We start from the raw sequence: 18,698 nt of genomic DNA on the forward strand, positions 1-18,698 counted from the left end.
AATGACTTTACTCGTTGTATCACATGATATATCGGCTGGCCTCCGAAGTCCCAGATACTCATAATAAAATCGTTGCCAGATTTTTGCCATTCTTGCGTCGCATCTCCTCTTGCGAACTCGAGTTCTTTTATTCGCTCCTGGACTTTAGTGGCGATGGTTTCGGGGACCTCTTCCATCGGTTGTGCCTGTGTCTGCTCTTTGGTATCCGATTCTATTTTCGGGTTTCTGGCGCCAACATTCGATGATGATTGTCCTTATAGAAGATTCAGAATAAAAACTTGCATAATTAAAAAAAAGAAATAGTAGGATAATGGGGTTTTTCCACTGACCCTACAAGGTTAGGTAGTGCTTGGTACAGTGAAGTGTCAGTCAGTTAGTGAGGGATTTTTTGTTATTTCATGTTCGAAGTTCTAAATTAGCTGTTCCAGGTGGTATTCTTTTGGCAATTTACCTATAAGACTTCAAAGAACAAACATACGTATTATGTTGTTAATAGAGGTGCTTTGGCACTAAGGCTATGACATGTGATGGCCCTCTGTGTGTGAAATACCGAATGAAAATAATGTATTCATTAAATCAATTTCTTATGAAATGCAAACACGAACGTCTTACCCTGATTATATTTCGTCTCTGCTTTAGCTGGTGATAACACGCTCTTGAAATAATTGTAAAACAAAAAGAAATAAGAAATTAACCATTATATAATTTAGCTGGATTATATCCATTATTTGTTATTATTAGTAGCATTAAATATTTTAATATTAACCAACTTAAATACTTGTAAATATCAACAAATTGATAGTGTGTAAATCTTACTTGTCTTGTTACTTCTACATTCTTCTCCGTTTCTTTTTCTAATATTCTTTTCGCCATGGAATCTGCCATTTTTGCTTCATACATGTCATTGGCACCAGCTGTTCAGAGATAGAGTATAATTAATTTATTCGAATAAGATTTTACTATATGATTAAGTTCATTTTGTTAGTTCAATAATTGATTTTAGACAGATCTCTTGGTGAATAGTGATTTGCATATTTATTAACAAATTTACAATAACCCCAACCTTGCTGAGAATTGACTTATAGGATAGGTACAAGGAAGTTTCACATATAGTGAAAGCAGTTAGGCACACTGCAATAATTTGGAATCCGTACCTCGAGGTTGGGTTTCAATACTTCACTGTGCATTTCGCTTGTGTCCTTGAGCAAGGTACTTTATTTACATTGCTTCAATCTACCCAGCTGTATCAATAATGGGTACCAGCAAATTGCTGGGAGTAACCTGCGGTGGACCAGCGTCACACCCAGCGGAACATCCTGCTCTCATCCGTTTCACGCTGCTTGAAAATTGGGATAAGCTACAGCACATAATATGAGTCCCATTGCTTCGTATTGATTTATATAACTTTACAAAAATGTTTACGCTTTACTTACAATGATCAGGTGATGTTTCCTTCCAATTCAATTCATCGTGCGATTCATGGGTACACACCATTGTGTTGGCAATTGCGTCCGTAATACCCTCATGTGGATCAAAACTAAAGCAAAATGAAATTATTAATCTAGAGATATTGCTATTACAGAAAGCATAATACAAATAAATGATGTACAGAACGTAGATATATAAATAAATGTGTAGAAACGTACTTAAAATAATGGATTGATATTATTGAAGCTTTCATACTGTACATTTATTAAAGTTGTCGATTCTTAAAAAAAATACAAAAATTATTTGAATTACAGGTTTCTTAAAAAACATTTGAAGACTTCACCTATTTCTACTGGTTAAGTAGGTAAAGCAAACATTGGAAATATTTAGCTTACGTATTCCTTAAAAATGACTTGATAGTAGATGTCTTCCCGACTCTCTCGAGCCCCATGAAAACTGTCCTTCCTTGATTAACCTCTGTTTCTCCCTCAGCTAGAGCATCATTAAAAGCTTCCACTGCTTCGGTCCCACGCGCCAAGATTTCCGTTGGAACCATCCCCGCTTTAAGCATAAATATATTTCTGAATTACACATTGAATTCCTTCATGAAACTTGTTAAATATAATTATTGAGGCCAGCCGCCTGCAATGCTGTCATTTACTGAAGAGTACAATCTTTGCGTGCATGCTGTAACCATGGTTGTTGTAACTTGCATATAGGCTTATAACTGCATCAGCGGTTGTCAACAAAAGAGTTACAGCTATGGTTACAGCATGCACGCAAAGATTGTACGCGGCGGATACCCTACGCGGTTTTATTTACACGATCTTTTGCTACATTTTTCGCCAGTGACGTCACGACTAAATCGTATATAATGACCTATAACTCCATAAGAAATTGCCAAAAAGTGATTTTAAGGTTGATTATATTATAAATTACATCTCAAAATTCCCTTCTAGAACAAAAAATCATTTTGCTAGTTCTCTTTTAACCTATCCATTCATACAAATTTTTCATTGCTTCAATTGTGATTTTGCATTTCTTTTCTCATAGAATCATTCGTAGCAATGGTGCAACATTTATTTCATCAAACCCAGTCTTGTGATTATGTAACCATAATAAAAGCAAATTTGCAAACAAAAGTATAGAATTAAAACTTATTTATTCCAAAAGAGGGGCAATAAATTACTATGGTGATAACAGACGGAGAAAATATAGGCCTAGAGTAGTAGTTTTATTTTCATCATCGAATAAATGTTTTACAGTATTATATTCAATGATACACTGAGTGATAGCGCTATCATTTTGTCTGAATCGAGCATAAAACAAATGCTGTAAAATATTACAAAGCGCCACCAATAGCCGCCTGGATTGCTAATCAAAATACTGTAATTTAATACAGCTAACATTGGGAATCTTATTTACTGTGTTTAAATGTAAGTACAGTACATAATATACACTGTACAATACACATAAATACAATTGCAAAAATAGATATGCACATATAAACAAATGAATGGACATTTAAATGGTGTTTGAAGAATTTCATACTAAATATACAAAATGCGAATATACTAATATTAATTTTAAAATGTATGATATTTGATATGAAACAAAACAAATAAATTAAATATGAACTTATGTTCGTATGAACAGCTCACTTTGTAGGAGACGCATGAGCATTTCTTTCTGTTTTTCTCTGTTGGTAGAATCATACTTTTCACATTTGTTGTTCACATACACTTCAGCTGGAGTTTGACCATCCTGCAAAGACAATCACATATCATACCTCATGAATTAAATAAATAATCAAGCAAAACAATCACCATTTTAAAGCACTTCAACAAATGTTACCCCAAAAAAATTCAAAACAATTGAATTGAAATTTACATATCAATTTAATTATTCTTTAATTCTACAATTGCATCTTGTAAATATTCATGTTAACAATAAAACATTGAGAAAAATCAATAGTTGCTACAATGATCATGAATAAAATTTCGCCTACTGTAGTGTATAGGCCTAAATCCTAATAGTATTAGTCGCCATACAATATCGACATTATAGTTGCCATCATTAATTTCAGTATGCTCCTTATCACCATTATTTAATTATAAACATCTTCATCATCACCATAATCATAATAATCATCATCATCATCTTCACTGTCATCATTTTTATCTACCTTACCTTGTTTATTAATTTGGCATTCGCTCCAGCCTTTATCAAGTAATTAGTTGCGTCTATGTGATCTCCATACGAATGGTTAAATAACAACAAGATGTGAAGTGGAGTATTGCCAAGCTGGAACACAATTGAAAACAGTGTTAATCAATGAGAGCTCATTTAACCGTACAAAGGATAGCATAATGTGAATAAACAACATATTCATTGTTACCAATCCAGACACAGTCAAAACCTCTGTAAACAAATGAAATAATGCAATCAATAACATTACAGTTAAAATTAAGGTAAATAACTAACTTTCACTTTGTATGAAATACATTTTCATCGATAATTTTCTTCCATAACAATATTTTAAAACTACTATTATGATGCAATCATTAACATTACAGTTAAAATTTAGGTAAATATAACCCAAATTTCACTTTGTATAAAATACATTTTCATGACAATTTTCTTCCATAACAATATTTTAAAACTACTATTAATTTATACTAAATAATGTCCATTATGATGATTATTCTCTACTAGTATATATACCTGTGCTCCACACGGTTTTGAATGAGGAGGAGGCAATGTGAACGTTATGGTTAGCATGTTACTATTTTTCTAAAGGACGTCTTTGTAGATGATGTCTTTGTAGATGAGTGTCTTTTCTGGATAGTCCTTGTGAGGAATTATTTTCAAGTTTTATGATGGGCGGATCCAGAATTTTACTAACAGGAAGGGGCGAGGTGGCGGCACAACAGTTTTAGAATGGATATAAGTAAGTAGCACATAACATAAATATGCCAAAAATTTGTCAAAAATTTAGCCGCAAAAACGAGGACGTGTGTGCCCAACTTAATGAACCCACCCTTCTTGACCTGCCTCCCCCTTACTGGATCCGCCATTGTTGATCCGACAGAGTTTCAAAAATTTAGTGGCAAAACGGGGAGGCACATGTCCAATCCTCCAATGGATCCGCCCATGCTGATCTTTCCCCCTGCAACTGCTCACCATCTCCCCCACCCCTCTTAGTTAGGTGGAGCTGGCTTGACCCTAAATTGAAACCGCTTCAATGTTGATGTCTTGCACTAGGCCTATGTCATTGCAGAAGAATTTAGCCATACTGTATATTGACGCGATCGAAATCAACACAGTATGTATGTGTGTATGTATGTATATATATATGTATATATGTGTATGTGTGTGTGTATGTATGTATATATATATGAGTGTATATATATATATATATATATATGTATGTATATATATGTATATATATACACACATATTTGGGTGGGGTACTGTATGCACGTAATGTGTATTATACATTATTTGTGTGGGGAGGGTGAGGGATGTTTATGATTTATTTTAGATCTAAGTTGTATTTTCTTTCGTTAAGTTCTTTAATTTGTTTAGATTTAAGTTGTTGTTTTACTCTTTGTTCATAAGGTCTTTCATTTGTTTAGCTTTAAGATGTTGTTTTACTCTTTGTTCATTAGTTTAAGTTTGACTGCACCACTTTCTTGTGTGCTGCCACTGATGTAAAAGTGTAATGTCAATAAATATTATTATATTTTTTTACAACGGTTGAAACCATACATAAGCAATTGAACCGTGATAAAAGTGATAAATACAGTATTTTACCGTCATGATTATATTTAGGGATAAATATTTAATTATAATTTTATGAATAATGTATTTATTTAATAATGACGATTTGTCATTCAGTGTTTTTAATGAATAATGTGTTGTTTCCTATACGTACCCTGTCTTCCCTATTTACATTGCGTGCAGAAATCCTGAGTGCTTCTCTCAGTTGCTGAGCGTAGCCGAATGCCGCAATGCGATGTAGAATACAATTACGACGACCAAACACGTCCTACACAATGAACAAGGAATATGAAAACAGAGAATATACAACACGTACATCATCTCTTTAAAAAAATATTTTTTAGGCCATCATACTTTTTATGGATTTTTCCTATAAAATTGTACAATTCATATTCAGTGTACATTGACTACTCGAACAAATACGTGACACAAATGTGAATTTTCTATGTAAAGCTCGTTTTCAGTAATTTTTAACAGGCTTTTTTGCATTCATTTGGCTTGGCTATATCATTATCACACAACATGGACGCCCTATGTTTTGTACAAGTTAATCACCATCTCTTAAAAAATATTTTTTAGCTTATATGTACTTTTTTTGAATTTCTTAGTGAAATTTTATTTACTATATTCAGTGCTCAATACAGATCAAAACAAGATCAAACATGACTATGATTTTTTTATGTAAAACTGATTTTTCAGTGATTTTCAACACCTTTATTTTGGTTGTGAGCTGCTTCTCTTCCTCATCCAAGGCGCAATGACTTGATATTTGCACGACAACCGTGCGGGAAATTTCAACAATAAACAATCAACATTGATCGTAAAATATAATAAAATATCATATTTATAGTGTGGATGATGATTAAGATATGTTTTAAATGTAATAAGTTGTTGTTGTTAGGTAAGAATTGATGTAGAGTGGTGTATGGTATGTTGTGTATAGATGCTGTGTTGTTGTATTTTGTGTGTTGATGTAATTGTAATGATACATAATTCTACTCACCCAGTAGTTCACGTAGTCCACTGTTTTTACGGTCGCTGATTTTAAACTCTTAGTGATGACATCACGTGGTGCGCTGTGGTACACAATCAGATATAATAACGGGTCGCTGTCCTACGAAAACAACAAAATACGATGATAACAAAACACATTCAACTATCACACATACACAAAATATCACATATAAACACAACTTAATCACATCATAATTACATTAAATAATCACAATCAATTAAATATTCAAATATTATTACAAATTAACTAACTTTTTAAAGCTAATCGTTTAAAAATCGTAAATTTTATCAATTTTTTTTAATGAACGCTTTTCCCTATTCTTTTGCATTGAAAAATTTTATGTTAGTTTAGGGTTTGCTTCAGATCATAATTTTTTAGGAATTTTGTATTTTTAACACTCTAGATATATTTCTTTTGTATAAAGGTTTGAAAAGAATACAGACAATATGTTTTATCCACTAGTTAAGATTTTTCTTCATCATTAGGCCTATACTGACTACAGAGAAAATTGCCTATTCTTTATCATTAGATACACAACTCCTGTTTATCCATTTGTTCGGAATCATATTTTTTTTGAAAAGCTACATTTTTAAGATCATATTTGACTTTCTCTTGAGTAAAGTTTTAAAACTAATCCAAACACATATATGTTTTAATGACTAATTAACAATTTTACCTAGCTTTAAACCTATACTACTTTTAAAAAAAAATTGCCTATTCTTTATCGTGGGATATGACTATCTCTGTTCGGAATCATAATTTTTTCGAAATATTATATTTTAAACCTCGTAACTACGTTTCTCTTGATTAAAGTTTTATAACAAATACAAAGACATATTATATTGATTAATTAAACGTTTTGCAAAGCATTAGAAGCTTCAGACAAAATCTGCCTATTCTTTATCATTAGATAGGCCTATACTTAGCCTACTTCTGTTCGGAATCATAATTTTTTCGAAATATTATATTCTAAACATCGTAACTGCCCTTCTCTTGATTAGAGTTTTATAACAAATACAAAGACTTATATATCATATTGACTAATTGGAAACATCTTTATATAAACTTCAGAAAAATATGTCTATTTTATAATTTGGATACAGGCCTACACATATTAACATATAATTTTGGCTGCAATAATAATTTTGTTTTGCATTTGATATTTTGATTTTGTCTGTACCTGTTAAAGTGGTGTTTTGTTCTCTCCTTTTATTGATTTAATTGAATTTTGTATTTAAAACATTTTTCTCAATTTTTCTGGTTTTTGTAATGAAATTGACCATGTTAATGAAATTGTTATGTTGTACTATTTTACTTCTTCGTTACGGAGGTTTTTTTTAAATAAATTAAATTGAATTGTGGGATTGATCTTATACAAAATAACTGGAGACATCTTCATGAATTTATACCTGCGCATCAAACGAATTCATTGATATTGTATTGAAATATTTCCTAATATAAATAATTAAAGTAAGATACGTTTCTACTAACTATGTAATTGTTAACCACGAAATATTTACTTTCAGTTATCATGCATTTAACAATAGTTAAATGTGAAGTCAATTGGTCTGGCTATAAATTATTGTATGGCTAATGCCCCTCTTAATTAAGAGACTAAGAAAATACCGGTACTTAAACACACCAAAGAACCAGCAAACAAAGATGAAAAATTTTACTTGCACTTCGATTTCAGTATATTAAAATATTAGGCCTATAAAGATTACGTAGTGGTGAAAAAAGGTTGGAAAGGTGAAAAAAGTTCCTTAACCCTTTGTACTTAACTGAGTTGCCGACACATTAAAAAAACCCATTAACCTCGGTATCGCACATCATTATCAATACCCTCAGGCAAGTATGCAAACGAACACATCCCAGGTCAACCATTCCTAGTTGGTCTGTAGGCAGCAAAGATCTTATAAACACAAGATAGCGTTCTCAGCGATTTACGCGTGCAAATTCTGTAATAAGGCATGAATGGCGCCCTCTTGCTAAATTGGAAACTTTTGACCTTTGACCGCTATGACTATACCGTACTGTGAACAGCAGAACAGGAACCAGTGACCTCGCGGTGTTAATGGTCGCCTTGGGCGCAGTAGAGAAGAGCGGCCTTTTTGAATTCATTTTAGGCAGCCAATCAGGATTGAGCAAGTTAGAGTATATCACACAAAAAGCCATTTAGTTAATAGGATTTAGGTTGGTTGTTTCTCCTTCTATTTTATACCTCCATGGTTTAAGACTATATAATTTGATAAAAATGGGTCATTAAATAAAATTCCCTGAAAACTGTCAGCGATACCACGTTGGTAGCCACCACCCTTTTTGCATTTTTTCTTACCAAAGTGAAAGTATCTCTTATCAAATTTCAGATTACTGAGGGAAAAAGACTCATGAGCACATGAGGATTTTTTCCCTATCAATGAGTGTATTTTTGTATGCCAAATTATTACGGGCTTCACAACTTCTAAAGTGAACGTAGAATCGCCTAGCGATAGACGAGTTACTGTATTTAAATTGTGAAAAAGTAGGTCAAACTCCACAGCATCAGATATTCAATCTTTGGGACAACAAGCACAATTAGTGAGTCTGACGACCTGCAGTATTTTGGAAAAATAATTTTTAAAATCGAAATTATTTTAAACTATTACAGAAGTACGGTTTTTAAAAATCTTAAAATAATTTTTATATCGTAGACGCGTAGTTTCCCAAATTGATAGTATAGTCTCCTGGTTCTTATGAGCATTCTATCCTGGATCGTGAGAAAATTTAACTAATAAAATATATTTTAATAAGAAACCAGAAAGCAATAACCATAACCATTGAAAATTTGAGACTTGCTTTCACCTCACCAAGGTGGCTATTCACCTTAGTTATGCCTATTCATTTTTTGATTGTGTAAGTAGGCCTAATGCAATGTTTGTGTACATAATTCAGGTGCTCGAATTTTAAACATAAATTCAAATTGTAGGTCTACGTGGCTTTATTAAAAATAGTTTGGTTTATAATACCTGGTATTGTCAGGAAACACTCCCTGAAATCATTTTAAAACAGCTTAAAAATTCTCATGATGGATACTTGTGTAGTGTATCCTTCAACGCAATAATTTAAACTAAAGAGGGCGCTAGACTAATATTTGCTCTTGTCAGGAATCGTTCTTGCGTGTACATGTCTGAAATTGCGGACATCCGCGTTCTGCCCACAAGACTACACTATTAGATGATGAAGCCCATTGCCGTAACTTCTTTTTTTCTGACACAGCTCGAAACAGTTGAAGATGTTTTTAACCACTAATCCATGCAAAAAGGACAGTTTTATGTACAAAGCCCTAAAATGTCACGACCAGGGGTCATAAGGTGAAACCACTGGTTGCTGGTCCAGGGGGGAGAAGACTCTGGTGATGGGCATTTTAGAACTGTATCATTGCACCTGTATCCATGTAGTCTTGAAATGTGAGCTCTGATGGGTTGAGGGGTGTGAGGTGAAGTTGAGGGGGGGGGGGGAAGCCTCGTCTATGATCAGTTGAGGGGTGCTAATAATAAGGTGATTTTTAACTACTTTTTTTGGCATAGGGACAAGCTATAATTTTGATGCAATAAATACTCATTGTGAAGATTTACATTTTAAATGGAACCACCTTAAGGTTACTCCGTTTTTTTTCCGTAATTTATTATCGTAAAAAAGAAATTACCGTAAAAAGAAGGCTAGAAGTTGAAAGGCAGATTGCTTTCGAAAACAATAGATTGAACTCGCATGTTCTTAAATGGAAACGTGTAGAATGTTGTAATCCCCAAATTCTCATTTACAGAATTCAATTGCTTGCAAAAAGAATTGTTGTTCTTCTTTATATTTATTTTAAGTTTTTGTTTTGTATGTGTTTTTCTGATTCAATGCCACTGCGTCGGCGACAACCTTTGTTTTTACTGTAGTTGTGTTGTGTTTTGAAATGCTAAAAAAAAACCAAAATAACTACTACTCGACCGGGCGTGCACCCCCTCCCACACGCACCCCTAGATACGCCACTGTCTGTATAACTGAATGGTCTAATATCATTTGGTATGAATTTGATTTCATTATTTTATATAATAATAATAATAATAATATTTATTCGGCAGAGTAAAAAGTATACATACAATATTCTTGCCAGGAGTAAGTAATAGGCATAAGCCCAAACAGTAAGCTGCTCTTACTCCATCAACATAAATATACGGAAAACAGGTCAAAAACGAAACTTAAAACCAAGAAGCACAAATTGAAATTGTTGATGTTATCTATGATAATAATAATAATAATAATAATAATAATAATAATAATAATAATAATAATAATAATAATAATAATAATAATAATAATAATAATAATAATAATAATAATAATAATTGCACATTGCCCCTTTGCGCTTTACAGAGAAATAATATAAGCCAACTGAGAAAAAGCAAATAACAATAAAATAGTAACAATAAAATAAAATAAAAATAATCATAATAACAATAACAATGAGACTAAACTACTCCTATTCCATAAACTTTGGCCGTTGACTCCGAGGAGCTCATCCGCCCTTTGTTCAGCTATTGGTTTTTCTTGCTGCTGGGTGACCATAAACACCTCCCCTCAGCAGCCACTAAGACATTTGAGAGGGTTGTCAGTTTAGTCGCCGACGCTTCGACCGGATGGAGTTTAATGTCGTACCCAGAACGTCCCTAACTACCTTAAGCTATGCCCCTTGGTTTGGACACTTCCGTAGGACTTGATTGTCGAACCCCTTGTTGGCAAGGATGACTTTAGAAATGTTAACAGGATTTGTATTAGTGTCTTTGTAATAAGTACTACAATTATCGGAATCGCTGTACTGTATACTATCATAATCATTACAAGCATTATTATATTAATATTACTTGTATTATAGTATTATTATCAATATTATTCATTATCATCGTCGTCGTCATTGTTGTATTTAAAACAAAAAAGTGAATAATGAGACTAGAGGTTTTTCAGACAAAAGTATTAAATGATTACAACTAACATATTATATGCATGTTGCAAAGGTTAAGTATCATTTGGTACTAGATTTTGATTGAATTTATTTGATATAACATAAACGTACGGAAAACAGCACAAACACTAAACCTAAAATAAAAAAAGCACATAGTTGATGAAAGTTGTAGCTCCACAAGTTTGCCAACAAGGGGTTCGACAATCAAGTCCTACGGAAGTGTCCAAACCAAGGGGCCGACTATCCTCGGTTGGGGTCCCGGAATAGAAAGAAAATTCCTGATATGGTTCATGGGGAGAGTTTTCATAGCTTGTGGCCCAAATTGTGCTTCTAGACCACAGTATTAGGAATTGGCAATCAAAATAACGTTATTTTGATAGGCAATTTACTATTTGCCTTTCCACTGGTTGATGACATCTGCAATGGCCATGGGCAGGATTTAGACAACAGTTTTGAATGATTACAACTAAAAAAAAATATTTTTAATCACAACCGATTTCAAGCTACCTTTTAAAATAGGCCAAACTGTTTTATTATAAATCTGGTACAGCATGTTTCTGTAGTAAAACTGTCATCTTCAGTGTAAAAATGCTTACAAAGAAAATTCTAGTACTGTAGGAGTGAACAAGTGCAATGAATTTCATTATTAAGCGCAAACATATGCCAGGCGGAGCATTTAAGTTAGATAAAAGAAAAGTATTGAATGATGAAATCTTAATGTATTAACAACATTATAGACTATAACTAATATAACCAAAGTCAATAATCAAGTACCGTACTCGTGCGAATAAGCGCCCGGGCGCTTAAAATATATTTTGCACTTTTCGAGGGGCGTTTATTCGAACGGGACGCTTATAAAAACAGAGTGAAAATTGAGGGGGCGTTTATGGAAATAGATGAAAATCGAGTGGTTCTTATGAGAACTTATTAAATCCAAGGGGCACATTTTGAATGAAAAACGATTATATAAGGACATCAGGAAACCGCAAATTACGAATGGTGCTGCGGCGGAAAAGATAATCGTCCAGAGAGCATATGGCTTGTCATGACAAGAATGTTGTGAGTACAGTATTACATAACAGCAGAATAGCAGATGAAATTAGTGGTGGTGGTTAGCTTGTTCGCCATCGGTCGATTGAGAATAGCACGACGGCATGATCATTGCCGGTTTTCTTGAAAACTTAGATGAGATGTGTTAAAGGGGCAAATTGTCGGAAAAGGAGTAGTAGGACTAGGCTATAGACAAATGAAAGAAGATGAAAGTTGGAAATATACTGTCTGTCCAGGGAGCTCTCATCATTCTGTCAAAGATAAATATCCTCACTTTGATATTGACTAAAGGAGAATGTGATTCCACTCCACACCTCAAATATTGCCAACATCCACAGTCCCAGGAGCTTATTCGATAGGGGCGCTTATTCAAACGGGGCGCTTATTCGCGCGAGTACGGTATCTCAATAAACTTTTAAAGATAAGTAGGTGTTACACTAAAGAAAAACCACTAATCCATGCACAAAGAACAGTTTTATCTACAAAGCTTCAAAATGTCACGACCAGGGGTCATAAGGTGAAACCGCTGGTGGCTGGTCCGGGGGGAGAAGACTCTGGTGATGGGCATTTAAGAACTGTATCATTGCACCTCTATCCAGTGGCATATCTTGATGTCCTGAAATGTGAGTTCTGATGGGTTGAGGGGTGTAAGGAGAAGTTGGGGGGGGGGAGGCTCGTCGATGATCAGTTGATGGGTGCTAATAATAAGGTGATTTTTAACTACTTTTATTTGGCACATAGGGACAAGCCATAATTTTGATGCAATAAATACTCATTGCGAAGATTTACTTTTAAATGCAACCACCTTAAGGTTACTCCGTTTTTAATCACTTTAAAATTATCGTAAAAAGAACGGTAGAAGTTGAAAAGCAGATTGCTTTCGAAAACAATAGATCGAACTCGCATGTTCTTAAATGGAAACGTGTAGAATGTTCTATTCTCCAAATTCTCATTTACAGAATTCAATTGCTTGCAAAAAGAATTGTTGTTTTTCTTTATATTTATTTTAGGTTTCTTTTGTTTTGCATGTTGTTTTCTGATACAATGCCGCTGAGTCGGCGACAACCTTTGTTTTTACTGTAGTTGTGTTGTGTTTTGAAATGCTAAAAAAAAAACAAAAACAAAAAAAACTCAATATGTATTAACAATATTATTTAGACTATAACTAATACCACCAAAGTCAATAATCAAGTAGGCCTATCTCAATAAAGTTTTAAAGATAAGTAGCTGTTGCACTAAAAAGGGTGCTAGACTAATATCTTTGGTTGTCTGCGAGAATTTAGGTGCTAGGAGAGCGCACACAATTGAAGTTCAAACAATAATTCAACAATTACACCCATTGCCATTTACTTTCTATTGTAAATACATTATTGAATGAATTGTTTAACTTTATAATTATAAAGTTATAAAGAGGAATAATAATAAATAAGAAACATTATTTTATAGGTTTAAACAATGCTACCAAGTATCTTTTGACCAGTAGGCCTATGCATAATAAGCACACGCTAATTATAACGAATAACTTTGATTTTTAAACAAGTTGTATCAGTGTACTATGTACGCCTAGTCCTTAAAGTACAAAAAAAATCATATAAAAAATAATTTGAAATAAATTTGTTAATTTTGCAGTAACATACAAATTGTAAATTTGAGCATAGAAATTATTGAATTTAATAAAATTTGTAACCTGATTTTTATACTGGACTGGACTATATAATAACAATAAAAATAATAAACACTTCCTGTTTTATCATTTTTGCTGTAAAATTATCTCTCAACATTTTTAATACACTAATTTAAATGTTCATGATTGTGTTGGTGCTTTGCATATGGGACAGTTGGGAAAATAATACATATTAATTCAATTACAGTACATATTTCTTAGTTTTTGTTTCAGTGTCATTTTTAGTTTGCCCTGTCTTTAATGGTGACATCGCATGATGAGCTTACATTTGCAAGAAAGGTGATTTTATTATTAATGTACCGGTAATTAATATTATAGGCCTAATTTGCTGTGATTATTCTTTGAACTAAATGATATTGAACTAAAATTGAATACTGTATACATTACATACCCGTTTCTCATTTACGAGTTCAGGCGCGGCTCTGATAATGAGTCTTACTTCATCCCATTGTTCGTTAAGTGTTGCCAGGTGTAAATCGTCACTGCGATGTTAAAAGGAAACAGTCATAAATACTAAAATAATACAATAGCTAATAAATCATTTACATTGTAATATCTGAGGTGCTGTCTGTGTCTAAATAATTATTAGCATCACCATTATTATTGTCTATTATTAGGCTTTAATAATGCCTCAATTTAGTTAACAGAAAAATAATTCAAAAAATACAATCATTGTACATAAATTGATTGATTTCTTGGTTAATAATAATATAACGATGTCGATTTTAGGACATCAAGTGTAAATATACTATTCTAAGTTCGTTATAAAATTTCATTATAATAAATTTTCATTTCTTTTCCAATATTATTTAATAAATTAAACAAATTATACAAGTTAGAAATGTATACAATTAAGTTATAACGTACGTCTAAACACAGGTAAAATAATATTGGTAAACACTTACGCTGTATATTGCCTTGAAGCCATCTTCTTTGTTTGTAGATTACTGTACTTTATAGTTTCATACAGTACGCTAACAGGTTGGTGAGTGTGGTTTGCTCAGTACAGTAGTTGTGTATACAGTACGCTAACAGGTTGGTGAGTGTGGTTTGCTGTGACTACATAGCAATAAGTGTTATGCCATGCATTCAATCAAACTTCCTGATTGGCTAACCTATCCACGTGATGACATGAGCTGCAAGATTTACAAGGATTTGGCCGGTCATGGTGCTTTAACAATCACCGTATTATGTTCGATCCAGTTTAAATATTGTGAAATGACTCAAAATGTGCATGTGGACATGTCACATCCTGATCTCTGCCCTATTTATGAAACAGAAAGAAAAGAACTGCTCTCAAAATGTCGACAAAATTGATTGTGTTAAAATAGAGAGTTGGTATTGCAGATTCTTATATGTATGAGGTTATGATTACTTATACTAATAGCTGGTCTAAATTCAAAATCTTGTTGCCACGTGCTGCTTTATGTACGTCTCCACTGATGATAACAAAAGGACACAAGTTTATAACCTATCTAAAGTAAACAGGTGCAGATCCAGTGGGGGAGTCAGTCAAGCCCAAAAATAAAAAAAGAGGGGGACAAATATGAGTTAAAGAGAGGAAAGAGCAAAAAAGGGAGTGCACCCATGAGTTCAGTGGCCATATACAGCAGTGGGCAAAAGGAGAGTTCAATTGTTTACCACTTATTTTCACCAACCATGGTAGGGCTGAGGTAGGCGTGGCGGCGTGGACTTCATATCCACACGTCAGAAAATCTCTGGATGCCTAAACATTGGGTGTATTCATTTAAAAATGTCTTTGCATAGAGTGACAATTTTATCCATTGAAGTTCTAAATACCCCAGCCTGTATAACAACAAGTTGTATAAGAAGTAGCTGAATCTGAGGCAACTATACAAATATGGTTGTCTTGCATAGTAGTCTTAGATTGAAAAAAATGCTTTGGGCCTTTGTGATTTGTGATTATTGTTCGCGTAACCTTAAATATATATACGTAATAAAAGATCGTATAATTGGAAAACACGCTTGGCTAAACCATTGACAGCGATTATTATGATGTTTCTATATGGTTGGTGGAAGATTGTGGTGATGAAAGGATTACTCTGGTTATAATGGAATAATTTCACCGTACCACGCCATTATTGTATCGGTATTTCAGTTATTCATATCATGGATGTTTTATAAGGTTTACAAAGAAAACAGAAAATCAGTAACGAGCAATGAAGCTAAAGTGAAGCGATGGGGCGACAGTTGGGAATTTCAGGGTTCATGATGATGCTGAAGAATATGCAAGGGGCCGAAGCCATGTTGGCTATTATTCAGGGCCGACGAGTGGCCAATGGCCCCTCCCTCACCCTGAGAATACTTCCGGGCCGCTAATCACAGGGGTTGTAAGTTCGCCAAGAAGTGTAGTGTGATGTGTGTGCAAAAATAAGAATAAAAATGGAACATTTTGAGCTTGAAATCGGCAAAAAATTTTACTGGTTCTTATAAAATAAAATATGTTTATGGTAGGGTAAATTAATTAAAGCGATTAGTTTATAGGGCTTACTAATTACTGTACATTTCTCTTAGAAATTATATATTTGTGATATGACTTATCTAGGCCTCTAGTCCGAAATGGATGACATATTCTATTTTTTTTTTACACCATGTGCACCGATTGGGCGTGAAACGCCCATGCTGCTCCATCGTTTCCCCACACTTACCCAGCGGTGGTTCTATTTCTTGAGTCCTAACTACATGTTTAACCGTTTTCACTAAACACACAATTTGTTTTCAGCTGAAAATTTAGGAATAATGAACTCTGATTCTATTTTTAGGCCTACTATATCATATTATTATTATTATTATTATTATTATTGTTATTATTATTATTTATTTTCTAACTACTGTAATTTATCATTCTATACTTAATAGATTGGAACACCACAGGCACATTATTAAATCATCTTGAACGCAAGGAGCTTATGACAATGTATAGATCGCCTATTTGATATGATACGTCAGACCCAGAGTATAAACACTTTTATTAACAAACTAAAATAGAAACGCCAGTATTATCTACTACAGTACTCTACACTACAAGAATTGTATTTTGTTCGAATTCATTATCTTGCAGAGGCATTTTGACTTTATGGCCTCTGAGTTAAAAGATGTAAAGTTTTTTTTATGTTCAGTATTTGTCTCACGTACCAACGAACGGAGTACATAATGTTCATATAAATCTCGGTGATTGTTATGAGCATTGTATGCCCACAGTATACCACTACTACCCATGTGAGCGTTTAAATACATTGTACTCTGTCGTCATCATCGTAACCAATGTAGGCCCTATTATTGTTATTATTATTATTATTATTATTATTATTATTATTATTATTATTATTATTATTACCATTATTTATTATTACCATTATTTATTATTATTATTAATATTAATAATAAATTATTCATATTTTATTGTAATTTATTATTATTATTACTTATGATTATTTATTATTATTAGTTATTATTATAGACCTAATATTGGAAGAAATATTAGGTATATTAATTGTTCCTCCTGTGGATCCCTATTCTCTGCATATGTTTACTACGTAATGTTGGAGTGGAGAAAATAAATACATTAATATTATTACTGTTTATATCCTCATTTTCATCGTCATTTTTATAGCCACATCCTAGACACCCGGGCCTCAATAGGAATGAATAGGCCCTAATAAAACGGTTCACGCACAATAATTCCGATAACTTTGAACTTGCTGTAAACAGCAATATTTAAAACTTGGTAAATCTGTGTTATACAAATGCTTACGATACCTAAAGAAATATTTTGGGCCGACAAGGCATTATACCGTACTTTCGATCGAGGACAGCTGGTTATTGTTGATAAAGTTTAACGTACCTTGAAATAAGCCTATTCATGTTCAACAATGCATGATGGAGTTTGGTAAAATATAACGAGAAGGCCTATAATCTCATGCATATTTCTATGTCGTTAGGTTGTATTCCACATTTGTATTATTTTCTTTTTAACTTAGACAAATACTTGGTTTACAAAATTTCTGTTCAAATTGATTCAGTCACGCACAGATATCTGTGCGTGACTGAATCATATGGTTATAGACAACGTGGCCACACGTAGCATATATGCTTTGTAGCATAATTTAGACCCCTGTAGCATTTAGCATTTATGCTACGCATAATTTCACCAAAACGTAGCATAATATAGTAGCATAATTTACGTTGATATTGAAAAACAATTTAACAAATGTATAAATATTGGTAATTAAATGTTAGTTCCAGAAAAGTTGCTTTGTTTTACCACTCAATACCGGTATATACTACAGAAATGGGTATGATATTATTGACATGACGTTTTTGCGCTGCTTGCAGTCTATGAGGCGCCAAGTGTAAACTTATTATTTAACACTATTATTTATATATAATTCATCATTTAACGTATAATTGAATAGATCACCTATTATTTATATATAATGCATTTACGTCTAAAAGATTATATGTAAATAATTGCGTTAACGTTTTCATTATTTATATATAATTAGTGTACTGATTTCATTATATATAAATAATGAAAGGGTAACCAAACATTATTTATATAATATAAGGTTACTAGTTTCATTATATATAAATAAGGAAAGGGTAACAAATCATTATATATAAATCATGAAAAGTAACTTACAATTATTTATATATAAGTTCATCAACTTTGGGGTTCACTTAATTGATTTGAGATTTGCAGTACATGGCCGGCGGAACCGGGGGGGGGG

At 32.9% G+C, this 18,698-nt stretch overlaps 1 protein-coding gene across 1 annotated transcript in view; it reads right to left on the reverse strand.

Annotated features, from left to right (window-relative positions):
* Positions 1–14,875, reverse strand: part of LOC117102128 — a 30,501-nt gene extending 15,626 nt beyond the window's left edge. Inside the window, exons 1-8 of the mRNA XM_033242329.1 lie at positions 14,853–14,875; positions 14,339–14,429; positions 6,215–6,325; positions 5,366–5,479; positions 3,619–3,732; positions 3,090–3,192; positions 1,824–1,989; positions 1,434–1,537 (exon numbers count right to left, since the gene is read on the reverse strand). Of these exons, the coding sequence (XP_033098220.1) occupies positions 1,434–1,537; positions 1,824–1,989; positions 3,090–3,192; positions 3,619–3,732; positions 5,366–5,479; positions 6,215–6,325; positions 14,339–14,429; positions 14,853–14,875 (826 nt within the window). The remainder of the gene's footprint in view (positions 1–1,433; positions 1,538–1,823; positions 1,990–3,089; positions 3,193–3,618; positions 3,733–5,365; positions 5,480–6,214; positions 6,326–14,338; positions 14,430–14,852) is intronic.
* Positions 14,876–18,698: the final 3,823 nt, after the last annotated feature.

This window comes from Anneissia japonica, unplaced genomic scaffold (assembly GCF_011630105.1).
Source record: "Anneissia japonica isolate Jap-2015-1 unplaced genomic scaffold, ASM1163010v1 scaffold11653_len147064_cov108, whole genome shotgun sequence".
NCBI lineage: Eukaryota > Metazoa > Echinodermata > Crinoidea > Comatulida > Comatulidae > Anneissia > Anneissia japonica.